Source organism: Peromyscus californicus, unplaced genomic scaffold (genome assembly GCF_007827085.1).
Source record: "Peromyscus californicus insignis strain IS unplaced genomic scaffold, ASM782708v3 Scaffold_20__1_contigs__length_68692818, whole genome shotgun sequence".
Classification (NCBI taxonomy): Eukaryota; Metazoa; Chordata; class Mammalia; order Rodentia; family Cricetidae; genus Peromyscus; species Peromyscus californicus.
Window position 1 is genome coordinate 41,067,304 of NW_026294503.1, and position 27,335 is coordinate 41,094,638.

Below are 27,335 nucleotides of genomic sequence, written 5' to 3' on the forward strand. Positions count from 1 at the left end.
TCAGGACCGTGTGGATTTAACCTCTCTGAATGGGGTGTTCCAGGCTGTCCCTGGAGTGGGCCAAGTGACAGCTCATCACCCAGATGAGACGGGCTGCTACAGGCGCACCTCAGCGTAGCCTGCTCCCTTCTCCACTATGCCTTCTGTGCGTGGCAGCCTAGCTACCTACCACGTGGGCTTTCCTGGTTGTGATGCCCAGCCTCAGCCTCATGTCTTTACTGTGCCGGGACACATTTGCTGGGCCCCAGAGTCTGGAACCACAGCCCCTACCCTCCCACTCATACGCAGATGATCCAGGGCCGAAGGACAAGGCGAGACCCGAAGGAAGGTTGGAATTGCTTTTATTGAGGGGCGGGCACCGCAGGGCCCCGCCCATGGTCAGGTTAGTGTTCTGCCTGGCATCTCCACCTGCCACCAGCTCAAGGTTAGTGGAACATGCAAAGCTCACTCAGAGGGTGGAGGCAGGGGTAGCAGCCACCAAGGCCAGGGGCTGGCTGGACAGGAAGGGAGGGTGGCACTGGCCAGGTGCTTATGTGAGCACAGATGGGCCAGCCAGTGTCTCTGGGCCATGGAGAGGCCAGGGCTCCCTGGGAGAGAGATGGGCAGCAGCACCCAGAGAGGGTTTCCACAGGCTTGAGGAGTCACCAGGCCTCTGGGGTAGGAGAAGTCTCGGATCTGGAGAACCCTCCAGCCCTGCCCAGCCAGAAAGTCCATCTCCTACCCTGTGTCTGGGTCTTGAGGGCCTGGGTACAAGAAGGACACAGAAGGCACTTACAAGGGGAGCTGAGGCTGGAAGGCTGAAGCAGAGGCTCAGGTCTTGGGGGAGGAAGTCTGGGGTGGTGTGCTACAAAGCACAGCTCCAATGGCAGCTGCAGGAGCCAGGCGGGAGGCTGGGGCCGGGACCAGGCCTTATCTTCCCATGGGGAAGGGGCTTCTCTGGGCAGGCTGGAATAGATGTTTGGCCTGGGACCTTTCCTTTGCCAGCAAGACCCACTGAATAGGCAGGTGATTCAGAGACACGCTGAGGAGAGGCAGCTGGCTCAGGACAGAGGCCACCAGAGGCCCGAGAGCTGTCTGCTCATAGGATCGTCCCCAGCTCCCCCTCAGCAGGTAGGACCAGCAGGCAGATATCCAGTAGGGTTGGCTTAGAGGTCTGGGGACCTTTCCCAGATAGAAACCTCCCAGGAGAGACAGGAGTGGTAGGCCGAGTGCCCAGCTCTGGATTCTCCAAGGCACCTAGCTGTGATGAGTGGCAGGTAGAAAGGATTAGGGAGACCCGAGGAGAGCGAAGTGGTCACTGGGCCTGGGCCAGCCCCATTTCCCAAGACACAGGCTGTCTGGACTTCAGATATATATAGAGAGATATATATTAATGTGTTAGTCTGGTCTTTTTGGTTAAATTTTAGGCACCGCTTGGGAGGAAGACACCTTTACATGTTAAAGACCCCAGCGCCTCCACAGGGAGCCTGGCCACATGCAGAGCGGGAGGGCAGGGTGCAGGCAGGGGGTCAGGCCACCGCAGACTCAGGACCCCCTAGGGAGGCTGAAGGCCCTGAGGCATAGCGGCGGCCGTAACCCGAGGAAGAGTAAGAGGAAGAAGAGAAGGTCATGGAGAAGCCGGAGCCAGTGGCGTCAAAGCTGCCACGGCGGGAGCCGGCCCTGGAGCCGGTGCGTGAACCAGTGCGTGAGCCCGTGGTGGAGCCCGAGCCGCTGACGCTGTAGGGGCTGTAGTAGCCCTTGCTGGACTGCGCCGCGGCTTCCAACAGCCTCAGCCCGGTGCCCTCCTCCACCATGCTGCGGTCCAGAGCATCCTTGTAGGAGATCTTGAGCTTGGTCTTGGGGCACGTGAGGTACTTGGAGTAGGCACTGACATCGCGCAGCTTCTGGGCTGTGCGGGCATCCACGGTGCCACGCTGCAGGGCCTCATCAAGGGGCACGCGGCCGGGGGTGTCGGGCTCAATCAGACCTCCTGTCAGGTACTGCACCTCCAGGAAGCGCTGGCCAGCCTCGTAGTAGAGCCAGCCCTTCTTCAGGGCCTGGGCAGCCGACATCTTGGTCTTGGTGCGTGGGTCCTCAAACCCACAGAAGGCCTTCTGGGCCAGATTGATACGGTCTACCATGATCTTGTCCACCAGGCCCTTGTTGACAGCCTCGGTGACGGGGAAGCGCTCACCGGTGCTGGGGTCAATGATACCCCCAGTGCAGGCCTGCGCCTCCAGCAGCCGCTGACCAGTGATGTTGTCTACCAGGTTGCGGTGCATGGCCTCCGTGATGGACACCTTCTCCAGCGTCTCCGTGTCCAGGATGCCGGCCACTGGGCCGGTCTCCTCAGTAGGATCAGACCAGGAAGCTAACTGAGTCCTAGAGACGGCGGGGCTGATGGGGTAGGAGGAAGAGGAGCCCACAGAGGAGGAGCGGGAGCGGAAGCCGCCAGCATTGCCCGAGAGCATGTCAGCAAACTCCGTGATCGAGAGTGTGCCCGCACGGTACTGGTCCAGTGCCGAGCGGTCAATGAGGTTCTTGGTGATGGCGTCGTCGATGTCATACTGTCGGCCAGAGCGTCGGTCAATGATCATAGATTTGACCACGCCATCTGAGGAGGAGATGGTGATTTCTTCCCACTCGCATTCCTGCTCTGACAACTCCAGGTAGGTCTGGTGGTCAATGAGGCCCTTGCGGTAGGCCTCATACACTGACATCTCCTTGCCTGTCTCAGGGTCCACAATCACCACACGGCGCTTGCGCACCGAGGACTTGGAGGACGTCTTCCGCTCCCGCTTCTTCTCCTTCAGCGGCAGGAGACACAGGCCAGTCTGGGGGTCAGTGATGCAGCGCTCCATCAGCTGCAGGTAAGTGAGGTTCTCCTCTGTGTTGGGGTCAAAGAAACCCTTGGTGTCATCTGAGGGGTCAGTCAGGATCTCATTCATCTCCTCATCAAAGAGGCCGCGCTTATAGGCCACTTCCACAGGTAGGCGGTGGCTCTCCTCCGGGTCGATGATGCCGCCAGTGGCGATCTGAGCCTCTAGCAGACGGATACCATGGTCCTTCAGGATCAGGCCCTTCTTCATGGCCTGGAAGAGGGAGATGAGCTTCCCAGAGTAGGGGTCCTTGTAGCCAGTGACGGCACGCTCAGCGGACAGCAGCTTGTCTTTGAACTCGGGGCCCACAATACCCATACGCACAGCCTCTTCCACAGTCAGCTTGAGTCCCTTGATAGGGTCAATGACATAGCCAGTGGCCGCCTGTGCTTCCAGGAGCTCAAAGGCTGTGCCGGGGCGGATAATGCCCTTCTTCATGGCCTGGTACACCGAGAGCCGCTCCTTGGTGGCATCAACGAAGACTCCGGCAATGCAGCTGGTACCTTCAAGGAACTTCTGCAGGTTCTTAGTGACCTCCTCGATGGAGGTCAGGCCTTCTTGCAGCTGGAGCGCTGTGGCCTCGTCCATGACCTGAGAACGCACCAGCTCCTCCACGGTGATCTGTTTGCGCAGGCCACGGAAGGTCAGTTTGCGGGCATCGGAGAGCGGCAGGAGCATCTGGCCGCTGTTGTCATCACGGCGGCACCGCTTGAGCAGCTGCGTGTAGCTGAGGCGCTCATCCGTGGAGGGATCCACGTAGCTGCGCACCTCACTGGGCTCCGACAGCTGGTCGTGCGTGTCCTTATTGAGGTAGCCACGTTGGTAAGCCACCTCCAGAGGGAGGTGGAAACCCAGGCGAGGGTCCACAATGCCTCCTGTGGCTAGCTGGGCATCCAGCAGCCTCAGCGCCTCCTCGGCAGGAATGAGCTCCTTCTTCATGGCCTGGAAGAGTGAGATGGTCTGTTCTGTATAGGGGTCCCGGTAGCCGGTAACAGCCCGCTCTGCGGAGAGCAGCCGATCATGCAGCTCGGGGCCTACCAGACCCTTCCGCACAGCCTCATCCACAGTCAGCCGCTCACCCTTCACGGGGTCCAGCAGGAAGCCTGTGGCTGCCTGTGCTTCCAGCAATAAGCGGGCCACCTCGGCACTCAGCAACCCCTTCTTAAGGGCCTGGTAGATGGTTAGCGTCTGCCTGGAGCCAGGCAGGTAGACACCGGCCACTGACCCAGTGCCATAAAGGTAACGCCAGGCAGATTCCATCTCTAGAATCTCACGGAGGTTCTTGGTGCCTTCCCGGAAGAGGTTGTAGGTCTCAAGGGAGATGATCCGGGCCTCGTACAGGTCTTCGGCAGTGAGGCGGCGGCGCACATAGTCATAGGAGGCGAGGTTCTGCTGGCGGATGATTTCGGTCTTCTCGATGATTTCAATGATGATGATAATCATACGCTCCTTGGTCACTCGGCCAGCCTGAAAGTCAGCCATGAGCCGGGCTCGCTGGTCCTCCGGGATCATGTCTGACTGCATCACCTCCCACAGGGACATGGAGGAGCCGCCACGGCTGCCACCACCTGGGATGTCAATCTGCGTCTCCTCGAACGCCCTCCTGGTCTCCTCCTCAGTATACACCTGTGTAGTTTCTACCACCTCTGTCTTCTCTGCCCCTTTGAGTGGCAGGAGGCGCAGGCCTGTCTCGGGGTCCTCCACACAGCGCTCCAGCAGCTGCAGGTAGGTGAGGTTCTCATGCGTGTTGGGGTCAAAGAAGCCCTTGGTGTCGTCACTTGGATCTGCCAGCACACGGTTCATCTCCTCGTCAAAGTAGCCACGCTGGTAGGCCACGTCCACGGGCAGGCGGTGGCTGTGCACAGGGTCAATGATGCCACCCGTGGCAATCTGAGCCTCCAGCAGGCGGATGGCATGCTCCCTGAGGACCAAGCCCTTCTTCATAGCCTGGAATAGTGAGATGGTGGTGCCTGAGTAAGGATCCTTATAGCCAGTGACCGCCTTCTCAGCTGACAGGAGCTTCTCATGGAGCTCAGGGCCCACTACTCCCGCCTTGACAGCCTCATGGACGTATAGACGTTGGTTCCGCACAGGGTCCACTAGAAAGCCAGTGGCTGCCTGGGCCTCCAGCAGGAGTGTGGCTGTGCTGGGTCTGAGGAAGCCCCGGCGCATGGCCTCATAGATGGTTACTTTCTCCTTAGAGTCCTCCAGGTAGATGCCAGCTAGGCAGCCACTGCCTTGCAGCAGCGTCCGCACGGAGCCCACCTCTGACAGATCTTTGACTGACGTCTTGCCTTCCTTGAGCTGGTCAAACTGAGCTCTGCTGAGGATCTTGGCAGCCAGGAGCTCACTGGCTGGCACAGGGGCACGGAGGCCACTAAAGGACAGTCGCTCCTGCCGCTGGGTCTCCACCTCCTCCACGATGGTGATAAGGATCTTGATGACCTTCTCTACAGTGACCTTGCCTGTGCGGAACTGCCGGAGGAGCTCCTGCCGCTGCTCCTCGGTGAAGTACTCAGAGCTTATGAGCTCCCACACCGTCACTGTCCTGCCCTTAAAGCTGCCCACGGGAACCTCCACCGTGGCCTTCTCCAGGGTCTCACGGGCCTGGACCTCAGAGTAGACCTCCTCCTGCCGGGCCCGGACGGCCTTCTCGGACAGTGGCAGCAGGCTCAACCCGGTTAGCTGGTCAGACCGGCACCGCTGCTGGAGCTGGCTGTAGGTGACCGGCTCGCGGGTGCCGGGGTCAAGGTAGACTCTGGCATCATCCCTGGGTGACAACAGGGCCCTGTTGGTCTCTTTGTCCAGGTAGCCCCGGGCATAGGCCACATCCAGTGGCACACGGTGGCTCTTGCTGGGGTCTACAATGCCACCAGTGGATAACTGGGCATCCAGAAGGCGCAGGCCCTGTTCCCGGGGGATGAGACCTTTCTTCAGGGCCTGGAACAGTGAGACACTCTGTCCTGAGTAGGGATCCCGATAGCCTGTCACAGCCTTCTCGGCTGACAAGAGCTTCTCATGCAGTTCGGGACCCACGAGGCCAGCGCGCACGGCCTCATCCACAGTCAGCCGGGCACTGGTGGCAGGGTCAATGATATGCCCAGTGCCAGCCTGGGCCTCCAGCAAGGCCACAGCCACATCTGGCTGCAGCAAGTCTTTCTTCAAGGCCTCATAGATGCTCAACTTCTGCCCTGCTTCTTCCAGCCACACCCCGGCAATGACATTGGCACCCCGCAGGGCCCGTCTCACACCATCTGCCTCAGCCACCTCACGCACAGAACGCTCGCCCCGCTGCAGCTGCTGGTAGAGTTCCTGGTTGATGACCCCGCTCTCCAGGAGCTCTGCAGCGGGCACAAGGGCACGGAGACCCTCGAAGCAGAGCTGGCCTTTCCGCTCATGTTCCTCCACCACCGTGATGACAATCTTGATGATCTTCTCCACGGTGATGCGGCCCGTGCGGAACTGCCGTAGCAGATCCCGTCGCTGCTCCGCTGTGAAGTACTCTGAGTTGATGATCTCCCAGATGGTCACAGTCTTGCCCTGGAACTTGCCAAATGGTGCAGACACGGTGGCCTTCTCAAAGACGTCACGGGCCTCTGTGTCGGTGTACACCAGCTCACCACCCTTGGCAGCCTTATCTGTGAGTGGCAGGAGACGCAGGCCTGTCTCGGGGTCCTCCACACAGCGCTCCAGCAGCTGCAGGTAGGTGAGGTTCTCATGCGTGTTGGGGTCGAAGAAGCCCTTGGTGTCGTCACTCGGGTCAGCCAAGATGCGGTTCATCTCCTCATCGAAGTAGCCACGCTGGTAGGCCACGTCCACAGGCACACGATGGCTGTGTACAGGGTCAATGATGCCACCCGTGGCAATCTGAGCCTCCAGCAGGCGGATGCCATGGTCCCTGACGATGAGGTCCTTCTTCATGGCCTGGAAGAGGGAGATCTGCTCCCCCGTGTAGGGGTCCTTGTAGCCAGTGACAGCGCGCTCGGCTGACAGGAGCTTGTGGTGCAGCTCAGGACCCACGACACCCTCCTTCACAGCCTCATTGACAGTCAGCCGCCGGTTCCGCACAGGGTCCAGCAGGAAGCCTGAGGCCGCCTGGGCCTCAAGAAGGATAAGAGCTGTTCCAGGGCTAAGCAGCTGCCTCTGGAGGGCTGTGTAGACACTCAGTTTCTCGTTGGTGGGCTTCAGCAGCAGTCCTGCGATGCTGCTGCGGCCCTTCAGGTACTGGCGCACATCTTCCCGCTGCATGAGCTCAGCCACTGTGGTGTGGCCCTGTGCCAACCGCTGCAGTTCCTCCACGCTCAGGATGCCCGCTTCCTGGAGCTGCTGAGCTGGCACCTTCTGACGTAAGCCCTCGAAGGTGTGCTCAGGTTCCACCTCCACGGATGGGCCATCGAGCGCGTCGCGGCCATTGGGCAGGGTCTTTGCAGCAGCGGCCTGAGTGGTGGCGATCTCCTCAGAGTGTGCCAGCGCAGCCCGGTGCTCTTCCTCCAGGCGCTGCAGCCGCTCACGCAGCCGCTGGTTCTCCTCAGCCAGCAGCTTCTCCTGCTGCTGCCGCTGCTGCTCCAGATGCTGCAGCTCCTCCTGCTTCCGCCGCACACCCTCCTCGGCCTCGCGCTGCCGCCTCCTGGCCTCCTCCATGCTGGCCACCAACTCTTGCTTCTCCTGCTCCATCTGCCGCTGCTGCCGCTGCTGCTCCTCACGCAGCTGCTGCGCCTTGGCCACCTCATCCTGGAAAAGCTGTTCCAGCTTGGCCTTCTCCTGCTCGATGAAGCGTTCCCGTTGCAGCAGGCTGTCCTTCTCAGACAGGAAGCTCTTCTGCAGGGCCTGTGTCTCCTGCAGTATCTGCTCCTGCTGCACAGTCTGCATCTGTTGGGGGATGGGGAAGGGGGTCAGCTCTCAAGAGAGGAGGGAGACCCAAGAAGCACTCACCACCACCAAAGGCAGACCCTCCCTGCCACCCCGCCCGCCCTTCCGCCGCCTGTGAGGAGGGCCTGTGAGGAGGGAGGGTGGTACCTCCTCAGACTTGAGCTGCAGCAGCTTGGCCTCTTGTTTGAGCTTCTCCTTCTCACGCTCCAGCTCAGCAATGGCCTCCCTCAGACGCTCGGCATCATGGTCACTCTGCTGCCGCTGGATCTCCAGCGTCTGCACCAACGTCACCTTCTCCTGCGTAGCAAGCTCAGTGCGGTGCAGCTTCTCGCCAATCTCTTCAGCCTGCTTCCGGAAGCGCTGGGCATCCTCCTCGGCCCGGGCCTGAGCCCGGCTCATCTCTGCCATGCGCAGCTTGAGGCGCTCGGCCTCTGCACTCATCTCCAGCTGCCGCTGCCGCTCGGCCTCTAGAGTCCGCTGGAAACCCTGCGTCTCCTCGACCAGCTGCTGCGCCATCTGCTCCTTGTCCTCTTGCAGCCGCCGGGCCTGCTCCTGGGCAAGCTCCTTCTGCTGCTGTAGCAGCTCCGCCTCAGCCTTCAGCCTCGTGGCTTCCTGTACTGCCTGCATCTTTTCCTTGAGCATCTTCTCTGCCAGGGCCCGCTGCTGAGCCAGGTCCTCCTCTGCCAGCTGCCGCAGCCGTGCAGCCTCCTGGGCCGCCACACTCAACCGCGCGGCCTCCTCGGCCACCTGTTTCATCTTCTCAGCCTCCTCCTCCAGGAAGCGCTGGGTGTTGTCCTTGTCCCGCAGGATGAGTGCCCGGTTTTCGGCTTCGATGCGGGCCTTGAGCTTGCCCAGCTCCTCCATCTGCACGCGGACGGAGAAGAGCTCCTCCTCCACCTGGCTGCGCTGCCGGGCTGCCTCTGTGACCTCCGCCTTCAGCCGCTGCAGCTCCTCATCCAGGATGCTCTTCTGGTGGTCGGTCTCCTCCAGCTGCAGTCTGAGTGTTGTCAGCTCCTGCTCTACCTGGGCCTTCTGCCGCAGCGTCTGCTCTGCAAACTTCTTGTGCTTCTCCATCTCGGCGTCGGCGGCCTGCTTCTGTTTCAATGCTGCTTGCTCGGCCTGGGCCCGACGCGCGGCCTCTTGCTCGGCTTCCTTGCGCAGCTTCTCTGCAGCTGCCTGTGCCTGAGCCCGGGCCTGTGCCTGCTCCTCCGCTGACTGTTTCAGCCGCTCGGCCTCCTCCACTTGTTTCCGGGACTGTGCGGCCTCCCGTTCTGCCTGCTCCCGGGCCTCCTCCGCCTCCTCCGCCGCGCGCCGGGCTGCCTCTGCCTCACTCCGCAGCCGTTCCAGCATGCTCTGCTCTTGCTGAAGTGTCTGCTGCAGCTCCTCTTCTCGCTGCTGCACCACAAAGGCATGCGCCTTCTCCTCCGCCTGCAGTCGTTTCTGGGCCGCCTCCTGGGCCAGCTGCAGCTGCCTGGCGGACTCCTGCTCCGCGCGTTCGCGCAGGCGCCGTGCTTCCTCCACCTTGGCCTTGAGCCGCTCGACTTCCTCCAGCGCAACCTTGCGCTGCCGTGCAGCTTCCTCCTCGGCTGCCAGGCTCTTCTGCACACGCTCCTCGGCTTCCCGGCGCCGCTGCTCCTCCTCGGCGGCCAACTGCCGCTGCCGAGCTGCCTCCAGTTCGGCCTGCTCCTTGCTGCGCATTGTGTCCTCGGCATTGCTGCGGATGCGCCCGAGCTCCAGCTCTAGTTCTGCCTTGCCAGCGGCGGCTTTCTCAAAGCTCGCCTTCAGCGCCATGATCTCCTCCTCCACCTGACGCCGCTGCCGCAGCGTATCCTCCACCAACCCCTTTTGCCGCTCTAGCTCACTCTCTGACGCCTTGCGCAGCTGGGCCAGGCGCTCCTCTATGTCAGCCTTGTGCAGTGCAGCCTGCTCCTCCAGACGCCGCCGCTGGAAGGCCTCATCCTCAGCCAGGCGCCGCAGGCGCTCGTTCTCGGCCTCCTTCTCTTTGAGCGCAATCTCCGCCTCTGTCTTGAGCCTGGTGGCCTCACTGATGGCAGCCAGCTTCTCAGTAAGCACTCGCTCTGCCTCGGCCCGCTGGCGCGCCGCGTCCTCCTCGGCCAGCTGCCGCTGCCGCTTGGCCTCCTCGGCCAGGGCACGCAGCCGGGCAGCCTCCTCAGCCAGCTCTCGAAACCGGTCTGCCTCGGCCTCGAGCCTCTGCTTAGACTTCTCGCTGGTAGAACGAGACTCTTCCTCGGCTCGTGCCTTGCTGGCCAGCAGTACCTCCATCTCTGCCCGCACCTTGGCCAGTTCAGCCTCCAGTTCCTGGCGCTTCTGCGTGGCTGCAGTCGCTTCACGCTGCAGCCGGGCCAGCTCCTCCTCCAGCAGCTGCCGCTGCTGTTCACCCTGCTCTGTCTCAGCCCGCAGGCGGATCAGTTCCTGCTCTGCAGCCAGGCGCTGCTGGGCAGTGCCCTCCGCCAGCTGCCGCTGCTTCTCCAGCTCCTGTTCGGCCAGCTCTCGCTGCCGCACGGCCTGTTCCTCGGCCTTGCCACGCCGCCGTGCCTCGCGCTCCGCCTCTTCCTTCTGCTTCTCGGCATCGGCCTGGGCCAGACTCTTCTGCTGAGCCACCTCTTCTGCTTGCAGCCGCAGCCTCAGCGCCTCGTTGGCCTTTAGCTGCCAGCGCTCCAGCTCCCGCTCAGCCTCCTCACGGGCTCGTTCAGCCTCGGCTTGCTGGTGTGCCCGCCGCTCGGCCTCCTCCCGCAGCTGGGTCACGGTCACGTGCTCCTCCTGCAGCGTGCGCTCCAGCTGTGCCGTCTTCTCCGCAAAGGATGCGCGCTTGCTCTGCAGCTCCACCTCCGCGCTGCGCTGCGCTGTCTCCAGAGCTACCTGCACTTGGCGTGCCCTCTCGGCCTCAGCTTGGCGCAGCCGCCGTTCGGCCTCCTCAGCCTGCAGTCGCAGTTCCTCCAGGGCCTGCAGGGCCCGCTGCTTCTCCCGAGCTGCCTCGGCTTCAGCCTTCACACGCAGGGCCAGCTCTGCCTCTGCCTGCCTTTTGCGCTGGCTCTCATCTTGCACCTGCCTGCGCAAGCGTTCAGCTTCCTCCTGAGCCTGCCGCTTCTGCGCTTCTGCCTCCTCGGCCCGGGCACGCAGAGCCTGTAGCTCGCCCTCCGCCCCTCCACGCTGACGCTCCGTTGTCTCCAGCTGCAGGCGCACTACCCGGATCTCTTCCTCAATGCGCATCCTGCTGCGTTCTGCGGCCTCCACCTGTTGGGCCTTGGCCTGGATCTCCGCCTCTGAGCTCTGCCGAAGATGCTGCAGCTCCTCCTGGATGCTGCGCTTCTGCTGCTGTGCATCCACCGCTGCCTCCTCACGCCGTGCCACCTCCTCCTTCATGCGCCGCTGCAGCTCCTGTGCTTCCAGCTCCGCCTGCGCCTTAGCCTGGGCGTGCGCCTCGGCGAGCTGCCGCTGCTTCTCCAGCGCGGCCTCCACCTCGGCCAGTCGCTCCCGCTCCTCTGCCCGCTGTTGCTCAGCCAGCCTCTGCGCGGGCAGGCGGCCGCAGAGAGAGGAAGAGAACCAGAGATAGCGTGAGCGTAGGCAGGGTGCCGGGCGCTCACGTGACGTGGACGGTACCACCACAGTTCACTTGGACAGCACGATTCGGGGCATCAGGGAGGACAGAGGTCCCAACCCGGTCGAGGAGACAGCGTGCACCCGCCCGGGGTACTTGGGCAGCGAGCATAGCGGCCCCACCATGCTCACCAGCCTGGGGAAGGAGGCCCAGGCGTCCTCCCCTCTTCCCGCAGACAGGCGACGGAGACAGACGGATACGGGGAGAGAGAGAGAGAGCAAAAAGCAGGAGGCTCGCAGGGCCTGCAAGCCATACCCACCATACCACAGCCCTGCCCGAATTCTACCAGACCCCCTCGGGCCTGGTTCCCACCACAAAGACCCTCTCTCCGCACAGGGAGGGGGGGGCTGTCCCCAAAGCCCATTGGGGTGAGGGCATGGTGAGGCAGCCAAAGTAGAGACAGCCGTGCAGACCAGAGCCAGCACAGAAGGCCTCTCAAGCCGGCAAACAGGAGCAAAGAGGAGGTAAGGATAAAGGCAGGCCAACCAGGCCACCTAGGATGTAAGGAGCTAGACAGATGGCACCATGCCCGGCCAAGTTCCTCGGCGACACCACTCTCCAAACCCTACAGTCACATACACCAACTCTTCCTAAGGCAAGAGACCCAGTGACGCCAACCCAGAATCTATCTCCAGGAAGAGCACACAGGAGAACCAGAAGGATGCAACCGAGGAACACCCGCCAACGAGAAAGGGCGCACTAGCCGCCAGGCAGAGAGCAGAGCCGAGCCAGATCGAGGTGGGGGGACCACAAGGAAGGGCAACCTGGGGAGCCGTGCTGGGGTGGGGTGCTGGGCAACACTGGGCACGGGGCATGGAGTGAACTGCAACTAGTGGTCTCAGACAGGTTGCTATGGGCTGCATTTGAAATGAGGAGAAGGGGCTTCCCCCGCCCGGTCCACATGGCCCCAGGCATACCTCTTCCTCCTCCATGCGGCGTAGTGTCTCACTGATGAACTTGATGTACTGACTTGTGAGTGTGGTCAGCTCACTGTAGCGTGTACGCAGATCCACATACTGGGAGGAAGGAGAAGGCCAATCAATGACCAGGAGACCCCTGAGGTCCATCTAGCCCCCTGCTCAGCTGAGGCTTGGCCCGCCTCCATCCTACCTCTTGGATGACACTCTCCGATCCAGACTGAACCTTGGCCTTCTTGGCTGGGGAGGCCACGGGCTCAAGCTGCGCCTTGTAGGTGACCAGCTGGAGCTCATAGTCCTGTAGACACACAATGCAGTCAGCTGCCAGCTCTACACTCTGGTTGCCTGGGCCTGATCCCCAGGCTGCCTCACAGGCTTGCTCGGGCACAGTCCAGCCTTGGGAGGGCCACTCGAGAGTCCAGTGCCCGCTCAACTGGCAAGCGTGCCCCAGTTTTGAGTTTTAGAGCTGGCAGCTGGGAGGCCTCACCTTGATTGCGTTGATGTACTGCTTGGCGAACCTCTGACACTCCTCAACCTTCTCGCCGTGACGCTCGATCTCTTCCAGCAGGGCCTGAGGGAGGAAGGGGTTAGCCTCGAGCTATAGGCTGCGCCCTCTCACATGCCAAGCCTGCCGGGGCCTACCTTCTCCTGGCGCAGCTGTTCCCGTGCAGCCTGGCTGTTGGCTATCGGCACGGCCTGGATCTGTTCTTGCCGCCTCTTGGCATCCTGCAGCCAGGCGCTCAGTGGGTCCGCACTCTCCCGGTAGTAGCGGAGCTGGCGACCCAGCTGCTCGAGCTCACGCTGCCGCACATCGGTCTGGGCCAGTACAGCCTGCCAGCGCTCCAGCAACTGAGTAACACGCTCTCGCCACCGTTCCACTTCCACGTCCCGTTCGCCATGCCGCTGCTGTAGCCGTTCACCAACTTCCTGTGCCCCCCGCAGTTCATCTCTCAGGGTGTCAAATACAGGCTGCTGCGCCTCCGCCTGGGCCCGCAGTTTCTGTTGGGCAAGGCAGGGTTGGTGCCTGTTCAACACGGACTCCTACTGACCCTGTTCCCCGGTGAAGCACGGGTTCCCAGACGGTACCTTTAGTGAGGCCTTGGTAGCTTCAAGCTCTTGGAGGGTGGCAGGCACAGCCTGGGCCTCCTTAAGCTGCTCCTCATGGGCTTTAAGCACCTCCTCAGCCCCCTGGGTACTGCGAATCACCAAGCTGATGGTCTTGAGTCTAGGTAGGAGATAGCAAGACTCAGAGCCAGGAGATACATGGGCTCAAGCCACACACCCTAGATGAAGGAACTGGGGCCCCTAGGTGCCTCCTGCTATGCCCAGACTCTACCTGGCCAGAGCAGTGGTCACTTAAGCTGGAAGACCCAGAGGGAGGATGCTCCAGCTAGGAGCAGCAGATTCTAAAGTCCTGGGGCAGGTGACAGTACCTGTAGTGTAGTCCTCAAGACTACACTCAAGACTGGCTGAGCAAACAGGAAGTAGGAAGGGGACAATGTGTCCGACAGACGGTCCTCTCTAACACTGTATTTGTTAACAAAGGGTGGATGCAGGGGCTGGAGAGATGGCTCAGTGGTTAAGAGCACTGACTGCTCTTCCAGAGGACCCGGGTTCAATTCCCAGCACCCACATGTCTGTAACTTCAGTTCCAGGGGATCGGATACCCTCACACAGACATGCATGCAGGTAAAACACCAATGCACAATAAATAAAAGTAAATTATTTAAAGTGTGAATGCACTATGTAATCCAGGAAGCAATACATGCTGGAAGTAAATGCTGAGGGCACAAGACAGGCCCTATGAATGTACCTACTGTGCCTCTGAATCAAAATATGCTGAGATAAACAGAAAGAAAGACGTAGAAGCTCTGCAGCTAGGCACAGGAGGATAGGCAGAAGGGGCTGGGCTCTGCAAGAAGGATCCTAAGAGGATGAGGTCAAGAGGCCTGGGGAGCATCTTGCTGCCCTGTGCCTCTGACGTCTCAAGCGTTGCCCCAGCCTGACTCACTCCTCTCAGCTCTCCATTTTTCTCCACCAAGAAGCTCATCCGTCTCTCAAACTCACTGGTCCTTCCTCCTGAACCCACCAGTCTGGCCACACCTCATGGCATCTCTCCCTCCTTCCTTCCCTCCCTCCTTCCTCCTTCCTTCCATCTGTGCTCCCTTCTACTCACAACTTGAAGCAACCTTGCTCCAACCCACCCTCTTCCCTCACTCTTCACTGGGCTGGTTCCTGGTTGGCCCCAAGTCTATGACTTCCCAGTGAGCAGCACCAACGTCCCTTTACCCCACACCTCACATCCCATTATCTAGAAGATTTATGGATATGATCTTCAAAATGCATCGGACTCTGAGGTTCTTACCACCTCAAACTGTACGCAGGTCCAAATCCACGCCCTCCATTCCCTAGCCAGACTGCTCAATGGCCCCACTGCCACTTCACCCCCCACCCTCATCTTTCCTCTGCTCAGAACATGTCTGCAATCACTGCCCTCACTGGAGGAACCCCACTGGGCCCTGAAACCTGCACAGAAACACTCACTTCTCCAGGTAGATGGCAGATAAGCTTCGGACCTGCTCCAGCTTGCCCAGGGTCAGTTCCAACTCCGAGCGCAGAGTGGGAGCAGCAGGAGACGGCTCTGGCAAGGCTAGAACTTTCTCAGCCTCGGCAGAGAGGCGGGCAACTCCCTTGCCTAGCCCCTCCACCTCAGCCTGCGCTTTCTGTGGAGAGACCAGGGAGAGGCACGTTGACCATCAGAGTCTAACAACCAGCTTCCCTGGAAGGTGAGGGAGGTTGGGGGTGGGCAGGAGGAGTGAGACAGGAATGGGGGCTGCGCCTGCCTGTTGCTCGGCGATGCGTTGGGCACACTCCCTAGCAGGTTCTTTGTCCAGAGGCAGCCGCAGACGGTGCACGGTCCGAGTCTCACAGGCCTCCAGCTGCAGCCGGATATCCTTGAGCTCCGAGATGCATCGCTGACAGCGAGACTCCTCTTGCTCGCCTGGGGAAACAACCGGGCTACTGAGACATGGCCTGCATACAGCCTGCCCACGCGCCGGCCACCCCGCAGGGCCTCGCCCCCCGCCATACCCTGCTCCAGGCTTTGCAGCAGCTGCTGGTAGTGGCGGCTGCAAGACCCATACTCGCGCTCGGCCACCAGCCGGTCCTCGGGCCCGAAGCCACCAGCGTCCTGGCTGTCTCGGAGGAAGGCCTGGTAGTGCAGCTCCAGGTTGCGCAGGGCTTGGCGCTGCTCCTCCGGCTTCAGCGTGCGGAACTGGAGGCGGCACACGTCGTTGAGATGGGGTCGGGCCGGACGGTGCCCACGAGACACCATCTTCCCGTCCCTCCCAGGACCCGTGGCCCGTGCGCCGTCCTACCGTGACGAGGGACCAGGACCGGATGAGCTGTATGTCACGGCTGAGGCTCTGCCACGCCAGGAGGCTCTTCATGTCCACGTGCAGCTGGTGCCACAGTGTCACCAGGGCCTGATGCTGGGCCTCCAGCCTAGTAGACAAGGACCGTGTTCGCGTTCAGGGGTGCCCAGAAACCTCCTCAGTGTCCACAAACCCCCTGCAGCTGGGAGCCCTCGGGTGACCCACCTGGCGACCGCTTCCTGGGCCTCCTGGTTGGGCGGTGGCACAAGAAAGCACACCGAAGGCACAGCAGCCTCGCTGCTGGGACCGCTGAGCACCTTCCAGTGGGATGGCTGGGCAGGACCCACGAGCTGGCACTGGTCACCCTTGCGCACAGTCACCTGGGACAGTCAGAGCAGCAGACAGTGGAGCTACGCCTATGCCCTGGCCGGCCCATCGTCGTCCCCTCGGGCTTGGGCACAGCCTAGCTCAGCCCTTACCTCCACCTGCTTGTAGTCACACACGGCCAGCAGGGGCACGTGGCCCCGCACAGGGTAGGCAGGGTTGCGTGGCTTCAACTGCACAATGGCCTTGGCCCGCTTGGCCAGGCCCGAGAGGTGCCCCTTGTACTCATTCAGTTGTTCCTTCTCGTCCTGTGGGGAGGGGAGGTTCAGGGTCGACCCATCTAGCTCCGGGTGCAGAGACACCTGACCCAGAACCCTGTCTGGGGAGGTTTTTTGATGCTAGGAATGAGGGCACTTAAAGGCAGGGACAGCTGCGAGAGGGTATAGGCCTCCGCCAGTTGATTCCACTGGTCTCCTTCCTTCCAACCGAGACTAGGTACCCATCCCTACCCTAGACCATTCCTACGTAAAGAAGGGGTAGGGCCCTGCTTACAAACCTACCTCTGCAATGACCTCACCCCTGCTCCCTCCCCTTCTAGCTGTAGAAGAAGGGCATCCTCCTCCCCTGTCCAACCCCAACGGGAGGGGAGCGAGGAACAAACCTCACCAAGAGCAGCTCAAGGACGGAGTCCATGCTGGAGCGGCTGACCCTCTCCCATCTTCTCAGGTAAGTATTGGAGCCGGTCCAGTCTTTGCAGACTACAGAACCAGGTTCCTCCTCTCCCCTCTGCCTCTAGGACTCCCTATCCAGAGCACTGAGACTACTGTGGGCAACCCCCAGCCATGCCCCAGTGTACATGGGCACCACGTCCAGCTGCCCAGCTGCCATTCACAGCCCTGCGGCTAGGCCTGCCCCCAATCATCAGGCCATGACGTCGATTATTCACCGTAGGGCTGAGGACGCTCCACTCAGGTAGGCTCTAAGGTTGGGGCTCACGCCAGCCCACCTGCTGGTCACCCGCTTTTCTGTTTGCCGTACACCTGTACCCTGCATTGTCTCCTTAGCCCTGCTGGCCTTCCGTCCCATTCAGGTACCCACACAGCCCACGCTCCATCCAGTCTGTTCCTCTGGTCCGTGCTCACGTCCGCCTCACCTGGGCATCCTGCAGCAGGTCCTCAAGCCTGGTGACGGTGATGGAGCGGTCACAGGTGTACTTCCTGCGCAACGTCTCCTGTACTTTCTGCAGCTGTTCCTCGGCCTCCCGAACGTCTGAGAAGAACTAGGAGAAGAGCGGGAGGGGTCACACAGGGCTGACACGGGACAGACACAGGACAAAAGGCCAGACCTGAGGGAAGAGGTGCTGGGACACCCCCCCCACAAAGGGGGACTGGCAGTCAGGGCTACACATATGTCAGGTCCTATGGGGGCTCTTCCAGGGCGGGGCAGCCGGGCCACAGGGGAAAGAGAGGCTCTGGTCCTTACCTGGAAGTAGGCTGTGTTCTCTTTCAAGTGTGCCTCGATGCAGCAACAGAGCTGTAGCATCCAGCTCCACTGTGTCTGCAAGGCAGCCTGGAAGGACTGCAGACAACAGGGTCCTCAGGCCCCACCCCCACGCCATCGGTCCCAGAGCCCCACCCCCACCGAGGCTCCTAAGGTTCCCTGCAGCCCTGCCCCCCACCTCCACTGTGGGCCGGGCAGGGTGGTCTTCCCGCAGCAGCCGGTCCCCGGTGTTCTGGATCTCCTTGATTTTCTTTTCCTTCATTTCCAGTTCCCGCATCAGGGCCTGACAGGGAGGGAAAGGGTCTCAGGGACAATTTCGGGAAGGCTGTAAACGCAATGCAAGTTCCACGCCCATCTTCACAGAGCCTTGAAGCCAAACTCAGGGGCTCCCAACGGTGGGTGACAATACGGATGTGAGTGGGAAGGGAGGGGGTGGACAGGGGGCGGGGGGGTGGATGGTAGGGTACTGTGGAGAAAAAGCCGCCTCACCGAGTAACTCTCCTTCTTGGCAGCCATGTTGGTGTTGCGGTCACTCCAATCAAAGCCCACTTCCTCCTCTTCCTTCTCATTCAGCCACATCAGCTCCTTGGTAGCTGCCGCCACAAACCCGTGCAAGCTCTCCAGGGACCGGAGGCGGGCCTTGGAGGAGTTCTTTAAGTAGGAGAGAATGAGTCAGCTGACTGACCTGGGCTGCCTACCCCTCCCAGCCACCAGCAGTCCCAGTCCCCCCAACTCACCAGCAGCTTTGCATACTGCAGGTCGAGGCGGCCCAGGCATTCACGGTAGGCACCCCGGGTGGCAGGGGAGAGCTGGCTCTGCAAAAGATGGGAGCGGTAAGGTCTGCAGTGGCCGGGACACGGCCCACAACCATAGCTCACCCCAAGGGTACTGCCTACCTCATCATTCCGTGCCCGCTCAATCTTGGCCCGAAACTCCTCGATAGACTGATGCATGCCCCGGTGGCTGCCCAGCTGTGCCTCAACGCTGGGCAAGTCCACGCCCCACTCGGCGCCGTCCATTCGACGCTGGTTCTCCTCTACCCATGCCAGCAGGTCTTGCAGGTAGCGTAGCGTCGAGTCCTCTAGCTCTGGGCGCCTCTGTGTACTCTGCAGGGTCACTTGGGTCACTTGGGTCACCGGGGCAGCCACGCCGGCCTTCAGTCGGAGGTTGTACTCGGTGCGGATGGCCACTAGGCGCTCGTGTAGACGATAGACCCTGAGAGGGCACACGAGTGGGGAAGAGGGTCAGATGGGTCCCAGGCCTCCTAACCCACCCTTCCTAGGTATGGCACATACCTCCGGTACATCTGTTCACCCTGTGGGTGCCGCCCATCTTTAAGGGTCTGCACGTCATTGAACAACAGCCGGATCATGCCATCGGCCTTGTCCAGGTCTCGCTCCACTTCCCCGGCCCGCTGAGCCACCTTGCCTGAGGCCAGCAGCCGAATATCCTGCAAGATGGTCCTGTGTGACTTGGTCTGGCTGACTCTCCTACTCACTGCCTACGGTTCTCAACCAAGGACTCCCCTTCACCCACTTCCGCAGCCTAAGATCAAGGTCCTGTCTTTCCTTTCTCTTCGGGCAATCCCACAAATCTTCCTAGCATGCTTCTAGAGAAATCTGTATCTGTTCTCTGGGGAATCAGGATCCGCCTGAAAGATTCCCACTGGGTCCAAGGACAGAGACCTGAACGGCTTTGTCCACAGAGTCTCTCTGCCTCACCCTCCATCATGTACCACACAACTTCTCCCACCCAGGCCCACAGCGCTGTGCCTTCTGGGCCCCATGGCACTTAGCCAGCAATGAGGCTGGGGTCTCCCCACTCCCCAATTCCTGGAGAGGGAGGGCCACTCTGGAATGAGGCAGGGAGGCAGAGAGTCCAGCCTGGTGGCCAGAGGCCAGTTCTGCTCTCCAAAGGAGGTCAGAGTTGGCGGCAAACCAGAAGGGCCTGGTTTTCCCCGCCCTGGTGCCACACCCTGTGCCTGTAGCCCAGCAGCCACAGCCCTGGCTGCAGAGTAAGCAGCTCAGTGCTCCTCCCTCGGGCCTGGACGGGTGCCCGCTCCACCCTTACCCTGCCACCCCGCCCCTCGGCCCCGCCTCTCCTCTCCCCCTCACCGACTGCAGCAGGGAGTCGGCCTGGTTCAGCTGCTCCTCACACAGCCCAGCTTCCATCTGCAGTTTGCTCACGATGCGCTGAAGACACTCCAGCCTAGGAACCAGATCACCCCAGAACCCCCGAGTGAGTCACTGGGCTCACCACACTCCAGGGCCAGAGAGCAGCAGCTCCCCTCTGCTCTGGCCTCACTGCCTGCCTGGGGCGTACTGTCCCGCTGGCCCTAAAGCACTGGAGCTTGGTTGGGTTCCCCAGCCTGGTGTCGGGGGGGGGGGGGGGGGGGTTCCTCCTCAGGCAATGACTCACCCTGGGGTGGCTCTCCTGCCACCGCAGGGCCCCACCCGCCTGCTGCCTCCCACACTGCCTGCCACCCTCCACACGGCCCACCTCTCAAACTCGCTCCGGAGTTGCTTCTCCCGCTCCAGGATGGCCACGTGCAGCTTGCCCCATTCTTTTTCCACATCTAGCGGGTGGTAGCCAGGGGGAATCTTGAGCTGGCCCGCTTGTACTGCCCCCTGTGAACAGGGGCACGCTCAGGGCTGAACTGGACACAGGGACTCCTGGATACTCATCTCCTCCACAACCTGGTACAACTTTAGTCCCTAAGCACCAGGCGAGGGCAAGCCATGCTTGAGAGGCACTGAGTCCTGGCCCTCATGGAGGCCTCAAGTTATCCACCCAGGGAATACCCCGACTCTCACACCCCTGGGTAGCCCCAAAAAAACAGGAGACATCCCACTCACTTCCCTTAAGAGCGTCTCACTTTACCTCCAAAGACTGATAGATGCCTTTGGACCGGTTCTTGTCTGCCTCCTTGGCAGGAAGCTCCGTCTCCTTGAACTTCAAAAACTGGCACCACAGGATCTAGGGAGACAAGGGGGTGTCAGCAGCTACACCAAGACAACCCAAGGACACCAGCCCAGGTCGGCAGGCCCACCTCAATCTCTTCGAAGCTGGAAGGGGAACTTGCGCTCCTCAAAGGCCGCGGTGTGGTGCCGGATCCACTGCAGAAGCAGCAACACCAGCTCCCGGTACTCCTGCCAGCGGAGCTGCAGCTCCTGTGAGCACAGGAGTGAGCGAGTGGCCATCAGGGTCTCGGGTTCCCGGCTGAGGCCCACCTTCCACCCATCGTGGGCTACCCACTCACATTGGCCCTCACCCCATCCTGTGCGCCGGGCACACGGGGCATGGCGTCGTACAGGGATGAAACGTAGGTGATGATGGACTTCTCGTCAGGCTGAGGGACATCCACGTCTGCAAGGGAAGGCTGGTTCAGTGGGGGACCACGCACAAGGGGTGAAGATGGGGAGAGCCAGTGGGTGGTTCATACCTTCTGGGTCCAGGAGCCTTGTGACTCCCAGGTCCCGCTCTGCCACGGAGAAGGCCTGGTCTAGGTTCTCCAGGTTGGTCTGACGATACACTTTATTCATATCAATGAGCATGGGCCTGTGGACGAGTGAGGATGGGGCAGAGACACCCACTGAGCAGGGCTACACAGACACATTCCTTCAAACATCTTAGCAAACAGAGTCCGGCCCCATACCCTCTTAAAACACACTACCTAGTTCACTAACATCTCCAACCCTGGCACGGGGGACGTTGATTTTTGTTTGGGGTTGGAGGGTTGTTGTTGTTTTGAGGCAGGGTCTCACTGTGTAACCCTGCTGCCTGACTGGCCTCTAACTCCCATGTAGACCAGATTCACAGAACCACCTGCCTCTGTGTCTGCCTCCAGAGTGCTGGGATTAAAGGCATGCACCACCACACCCAGCAACGGGGCCCAAGGAGCCTATGGTGGTCACCAGCACAGTACACTGGCTAGATATCATCAACTGGGCTCCTACAGCCTCCCTGCCCATCAGGTTCCTTCTGAGGGTCCACGTGGACCTGACCAGCCGGGAAGAACAGAGGTGCTTCTCAAGGATCCTGGAGGAGACAGCAGGGCCCTGCCCCAGGCACCTCCAGAGGAAGCAGCAGGAATTCAATACACCCTGCAGGCACCACGTTCCAACAGCGGAAGATAACACATGCCTCCTGCCGCCTCTCTGCCCTGACTTGTTTTGAAGTCACAGGGTGAAGCGCGCCCTCCCAACCTCCAGCCTTCTTCTGTCCCAGGGAAACACATACTTGTGCCGGTGGATGATAGCATTGAAGAGACGGCCATCACGCCAACTGGTGGTAAAGTTGTCACAGCGCAGGCCTTGGTAACCTTCCACCATACGCTGGGACCACAGCAGCAGCTTTTCCTTAGCAGTCATGTCCTCTGACTGCCCGCTCACCTGAATGTCTGAGATCTGCCACACACACAGCAGACAGGGGCAGGGGCTCAGTCCTGGCCACCTGGCCTGCCTGACCGACCACCCACACCACCACATGCCCTGACCACCTGCACGAAAGCAGGGCAGCTCAGCATGCGACTGTAATACCCAGGGCCCCCAGGCCACACTGGGGTTCTTGGGGCTAAAGGCCACCACATTTATCTCAAGACCAGGCTACTCCAGGCGGCAGCTCCACAGAAGACTACAGGGGCCCTAACTTCCGCTGTCAAATGATGGGTACTCTGGGCTCCCCTTAGCTGGGGGAGGCTGGAGTATACCCCGAGCCCCCAGAGGCTGGCACGCAACACAGATGATGGGCAATGGGCACAGAAGGGCAACCCTCAAAGTAGGTCCAGCTGTTGGGGGTGAGGGGGCAGGTCAAGGCCCCTCTCCAGCTGCAGGCTCAGGTGGAGGGAGTAGTCGCTGGGAACTGGACATGACGTGTGGGGGCTGGCATCCTGACCCTAAGCCCAATGGCCGGCCTGGGTCTACCAGCCAATAGGCGTGGCAGCCTGTCCCCTAACGATCTATCTGTTGGCCAGCCCATGTGACTCAGCTACCATGCCAGTCTGGCTTTTAGGCCCAAGATCTTAGATTTGTGCTTCCTGTGAGGCTAACACAGGCAATGGATGAGTCACCCAGGGCATCCCTGCAGCTCCAGAAACTTCTCTAGGCAGCCAGCAGAAAATGCATTCCTCTATAAGGAGGTTCCACCAGCCCTATCTAGCCAGGGCCCGAGGGCACAGGATAGGCAGGTCTTGGTCTTGGAGAGAGGATTACGCCCTGGAGCCACAGAGCTAGCTAGCATATGTTGAGACTGGCAGGAAGGCTCGAAGGCACCACCTCCCGGGGCCCACACCCTAGCCAGAAATAGGGCCAGCCAACTAGCCATGGAACCCACTGAAACCCTAGGGGAAGGTGGATGGTAGGGGGGTGGCTACCGACCTGGAAGTGCAGGATGATGGTCCAGATCAGGCCAAGGGTCAGCTTGGGGTTCCCGTCGGCAATGTCATCGTTTCTGATGTTCACTAACTTCACCTGAGAACAAATGGCCCGGTCAGGATCCAGAGAGCAGAGGGAGGCGGCCAGGTTTGGGGTTTATGACCTAGAGCCTGGGGCCAGGTAGACAGCCTTACTTACCTGGCGATGTCGGAGATAGTCCAGGGCGATCTGCACGTTCTGCAGTTTGTGGAAACGCATCCTTCCCTTCTCTCGGGGCTGAGAGGAGGCAAGACCCGTTTAGAGTTCACAGGGCGGCAGCCCCTTCAGGGCCCCCCACCCCTCCGTCACCCCCGAAGCAGCAGCAGCAGCAGCAGCAGCAACTAAACCAATGGTCTCCCCCACTGCCCAACAGCCCCTCCAGGACCCCAGGTTCACCCTCCTCAGCTGGGTGACCGACCACCAGCCCACCAGGGGCGGGCTTGGAAAGCCGGCAACCCCAGCTGTGGGAAGGAAGGAAGGGGGTGGGGAGGAGACAATGGCCAGGAAGCCACAGGCGGAGGGCAGTGGCATTGAAGGGGGGGTCCTCAGTGGTGCCCACTGCAGCTTCTGGTGAGTCTCTGGCCCAGCCCCAGGCAGGCAGCAGGGAGGACAGCAGGTAGCTTGTCACACAGCCATCAGCCCGCCCGGGAGCCAGATGTGGGCCAGGCTGGATCGGCTGCCATCCATCCCCAGGTGAGTTGGGTGGGCTCCACAGTCTTGGGAAGCCCAGGTGCCGCCAGGCCAGCAGGCACAACCACTCACCAGGCGCACACTCCTGATTACGTCCCGCTCCCTCGGCTGCCCAGCCAGAGCAGGACAGAGGGTAAAGGGCAGAGGTCAAGATTCAGAGTCCAAGCAGCAGAGAAACCAAAGCAGAGCAGAGCATGAGGTTACTGTGTTAGGGCTCAAATGCAGAGAACAGCGCGGAGGGGCCGTGGCCATTCGTAGGCCTGGCCTTGGGCTGTAATGCCAACACCCTGGCCAGGGGGGGAGCAGTTGGGGTTGGAGGAGGCTGGAGAAGGTGAGAGACCAAGCTGGACACCGAGTGGGTAGTGGGAAAGGCCCCAAGGGAGAAGGCAGGCAGGCAGGCAGGGGCACACATACCAGGCTGTCCCCTGAGAGGACTTCCAGTAGGGAGATGAGGTTGTGGCCGTCCCGGAGGTCTTCATACAGGTCACTGATGTGCCTCTGAGCCTGTGGAAACAGCAGGGACCAAGAGGGCCACAGATGAGAATCCCCACAGGCACAGGGCACTGCCCAGGGTGTGAAGAAGCCAGAGCCTGGAGCACACCCCTGCCCCATGCAGGCACCTACCTCTGCCCTCCAGTGCTACAGCAGAGACCAGGAGAGACCAGAAGGGAGAGGAAGAAAGAGACAGGGGTAAGTGTGGGAGGAAAGGGCAGAAAATAACAGGTTTCAGAGATGAAAGGGCAGCGGAGGAAGTGTGAGAACCCCCTGGGGGGGGGCTGGGGAACCCTCCCAGCGCACAAGCCGGCACCACTCACCTTGATAAGGTGCTTGTTGACCCACTTGGTGAAAGTTTTCTTCTGCACACGGTCCCGTTCATCTAGAGGAGACAAGACCAGTTTACCTGGAGCCTGGGAGAAGCCTAGAAAGGCCCCCAGAGGTGAGCACCACGCAGACACACAGAGGCCGGCTGGGCCACACCTTGCCTGACAAGGTTCCACCAGGGCCACCCCAGGCCTTGCCCAGATCAGAAAGTCCCAGGTCTCCCTAGAAGCCTCCCCACACAGACACCAGAGACCAAGGAACCCAGGTCTAGCCTGCCCTAGTCCTCCGACAGGACCAGTCCCCGCAGGGTGTTGCTGTTCAAAACTTCCTTTGTTTCTACAAGAGAGGTGGTTTAGAGCCACTGTGCCCAGAGCCCACAGCACACAAGTCCCAGCCTGCCCCACCCCACATGCTGGCTCCCAGGCTGAGCAAGAACATGGCAGCCCTGGGACCAGCCGGGCTTTTGGAGGGAAAGTCAAGTCTCCCTGAGGACAGCAGGCCTTCCCAGAGACACAGAGAGCCCTAGACACCCTGGCCCCTGGCTTAAAGGTCAAGGGCCAATCGGTGATGGGCATGGATTACTGGCCCCCATCTTGGAGCCGGTCCCCGAAATCCATACCCTTGTAACAGGGCCCCACCCCCGACTCTGTGCCAAGGCTTCCTGATACAGGAAGAACCCTTCCTGTCACCAGGCCCTGCTCAGAAGGAATGCCAGCTACCTTTCTTGCCCTCCGAGGCCCTGAGTACAGCCAGGTAGAGGTTGTCTTCTGAGCTGGTTCTCTTGCCACCCAGGCCCTCAGGCTCGGGCACACGGAGCCGGTGCTGAGACATGGTACTGCCCCCGCCCCTTCGTCACCCTGTCCCTCGGCTCTCAGGTGCTAGGCTCCCTCTAGGCAGCCTCCTGTGTGGTACACCTGAAGGCTGCCGCCGCCGCCGCCACCACCGCCACCGGCTGCTCTGGACACTAACTCAACAGAGACTCAGCTCAGACTGGAGTCCTTGTGACCACTCCCTTGCCTGCCCGTACTCCTAGCAAGGCCGTCCCGCCCCAGGAGCCTTACCCCGCCTTGCCCGCCCCCCAGAGGGGAGTGTCCCTGCGGGAAAGGAGGAAGGCGGCCCCTCCCCCATGGCCACACCCTCAGCCCACCAGAAACAGGAAACCCCGGGTTTCCTCACCCACCCTACCCACAGCCGTAGGACCTGGGTACAGAGATGGGGGAGGGAGGGCTGGCCCCGGGATCACAAGGGAACACCTACTATCCCCGCGGCCATCAGGAAGGATCCTGTAGCACAGGCAGTGAGCCGAGGCTCCCGACCACACAGGGGTATTAATGTGTGGATAATAACCAGCCTATCTCCCTGCAGAATGACTGTAGAAGAAACTCCTGGAGGTGGAGAGCAGCTGCCTGTCTACTTCTTGAAGTTCCCCTAAACCACACCTCCTGGAGCCTGCACTGAGCAGGGACTAGGCCCTATCCAGTAGCCCCCACAACGGCCAGGTTTTCAGGCCCTCCTAAAGGACTTCCTGGCTTCCGCAGAGTCTCCCACAGGATCCCCTACAGTCCAGCCCGAGCCAGCCCGGCCAGGCAAAGCACACCTCAGGCAAGAAGGGCTCATAGCTCAGCGGTGACTCATCCCAGCAGAGCAGACCAGCCCAAGCTGCAGGGACACCTCCCCTGTCGGGGTGGGAGAAAGGGTTGCTGGGGCAGCAGGCGGGCGCACCAAGGGGGCACAGCCAGTGAGTCAGACCTGGGGAGGGGGCCTGGGGGCCGTGACTCACCAGAGAGGAAGCTGTACCTTGGGGCAGGATGGGGCTGTTTGCGGCAGGGTAGGGCCGGCAGATAGCAGCTGTTACAGGTTGTAAAGGTACAAGACCTGGGCAAAGGGCACAAGGGCCCGTGACTAGACCTGGCTACTTGTAACCTCTGGCTCCCTTGGGTCAGAAGATGGAGCCACCTATGGCCAGCATCTGGAACTGCCCAACCTACCCGACCCACTCTAGGAAAAAATGTACCACCCAGACCACAAGAATTTTCCAGCCCAGGCATCAGCCTTGATGTGATCCAGCTGTGGACTGCTGAGGAACAGCCCCCCTCCCAGTGTCTAAGGCCTCTCCGTTCCGGGAAAAGTCTGCCCTCCGCTGCCCTTACTGCCGCCCTTATGGCCACAAGGGGGCACCAAAACTCTGTAGGGCGGAGTAGGAGCGAGTGCCTGAGTGAGGTCTGACATTCACAATGCTCTGCTGAGTGGCATGCACTGCCCCTCACTTGAGGGTTCTCCTCAGACTCCAACACAAGACCATCTACCTCTTTCCCCTCTAGTCCAACAACCACCACAACCCACCAGAGATGACTCCTCCCACTCCAAGGCCTTCTGAACCTCAAATCTGACTCTACACTGGTCAGTGTTCTGAGAGCTTCTCAGAGACCAGGCCAGCAATCTCCCAGTCAAAAAGCAAACCCTGGGGCTGGAGAGATGGCTCAGCGGTTAAGAGCACTGGCTGCTCTTCCAGAGGTCCTGAGTTCAATTCCCAGCACCCACATGGCGGCTCACGACCATCTACAATGGGATCAGATGCCCTCCTCTCCTCTCTGAGGCTCTCTTCTCTCATGCAGGCACTACACCAAGTAGAATACTCATATACATGAATAAATAAATCTTTTTTAAAATTAGTGGAGGTCTGCAACACTGCTGAGGTGAGTTGTCACAGGCTCCTGGAAATGGGCAAGCAGTTGAGCACAGGAACCCAAGAAACCACTAGAATGTGGGGGAGACAGGACCTGGCATCCAAGATATACACTGACCCTAACCCAGACTGCTTTTCCAGCCTCTTCCTCTTTGCCGCTATGATGTTCTAAGGATGCTGCCTGGAAAGTGGGTACAGCTCCAGGTAGGGGTTTCCACCTCACCAGGGGACCTCTGAGCACCCCTTTCCCTGAACACCAGTCTGT

At 60.8% G+C, this 27,335-nt stretch overlaps 1 protein-coding gene across 1 annotated transcript in view; it reads right to left on the minus strand.

Annotated features, from left to right (window-relative positions):
• Window positions 1–324: 324 nt before the first annotated feature.
• Plec (plectin) overlaps window positions 325–27,335 on the minus strand; it is a 36,278-nt gene continuing 9,267 nt past the window's right edge. Inside the window, 34 exon segments of the mRNA XM_052748090.1 lie at window positions 325–7,727; window positions 7,875–11,255; window positions 12,264–12,362; window positions 12,457–12,561; window positions 12,751–12,834; window positions 12,906–13,262; window positions 13,350–13,488; window positions 14,808–14,986; window positions 15,107–15,264; window positions 15,354–15,537; window positions 15,641–15,767; window positions 15,863–16,017; window positions 16,117–16,269; window positions 17,115–17,240; window positions 17,444–17,539; window positions 17,640–17,744; window positions 17,951–18,112; window positions 18,199–18,276; window positions 18,358–18,676; window positions 18,757–18,911; window positions 19,576–19,669; window positions 19,961–20,088; window positions 20,342–20,437; window positions 20,511–20,534; window positions 20,536–20,631; window positions 20,721–20,827; window positions 20,904–21,019; window positions 21,701–21,867; window positions 22,837–22,929; window positions 23,032–23,109; window positions 23,635–23,670; window positions 23,977–24,066; window positions 24,187–24,201; window positions 24,378–24,439. Of these exon segments, the coding sequence (XP_052604050.1) occupies window positions 1,509–7,727; window positions 7,875–11,255; window positions 12,264–12,362; window positions 12,457–12,561; window positions 12,751–12,834; window positions 12,906–13,262; window positions 13,350–13,488; window positions 14,808–14,986; window positions 15,107–15,264; window positions 15,354–15,537; window positions 15,641–15,767; window positions 15,863–16,017; window positions 16,117–16,269; window positions 17,115–17,240; window positions 17,444–17,539; window positions 17,640–17,744; window positions 17,951–18,112; window positions 18,199–18,276; window positions 18,358–18,676; window positions 18,757–18,911; window positions 19,576–19,669; window positions 19,961–20,088; window positions 20,342–20,437; window positions 20,511–20,534; window positions 20,536–20,631; window positions 20,721–20,827; window positions 20,904–21,019; window positions 21,701–21,867; window positions 22,837–22,929; window positions 23,032–23,109; window positions 23,635–23,670; window positions 23,977–24,066; window positions 24,187–24,201; window positions 24,378–24,439 (13,583 nt within the window). The 3' untranslated portion in view covers window positions 325–1,508.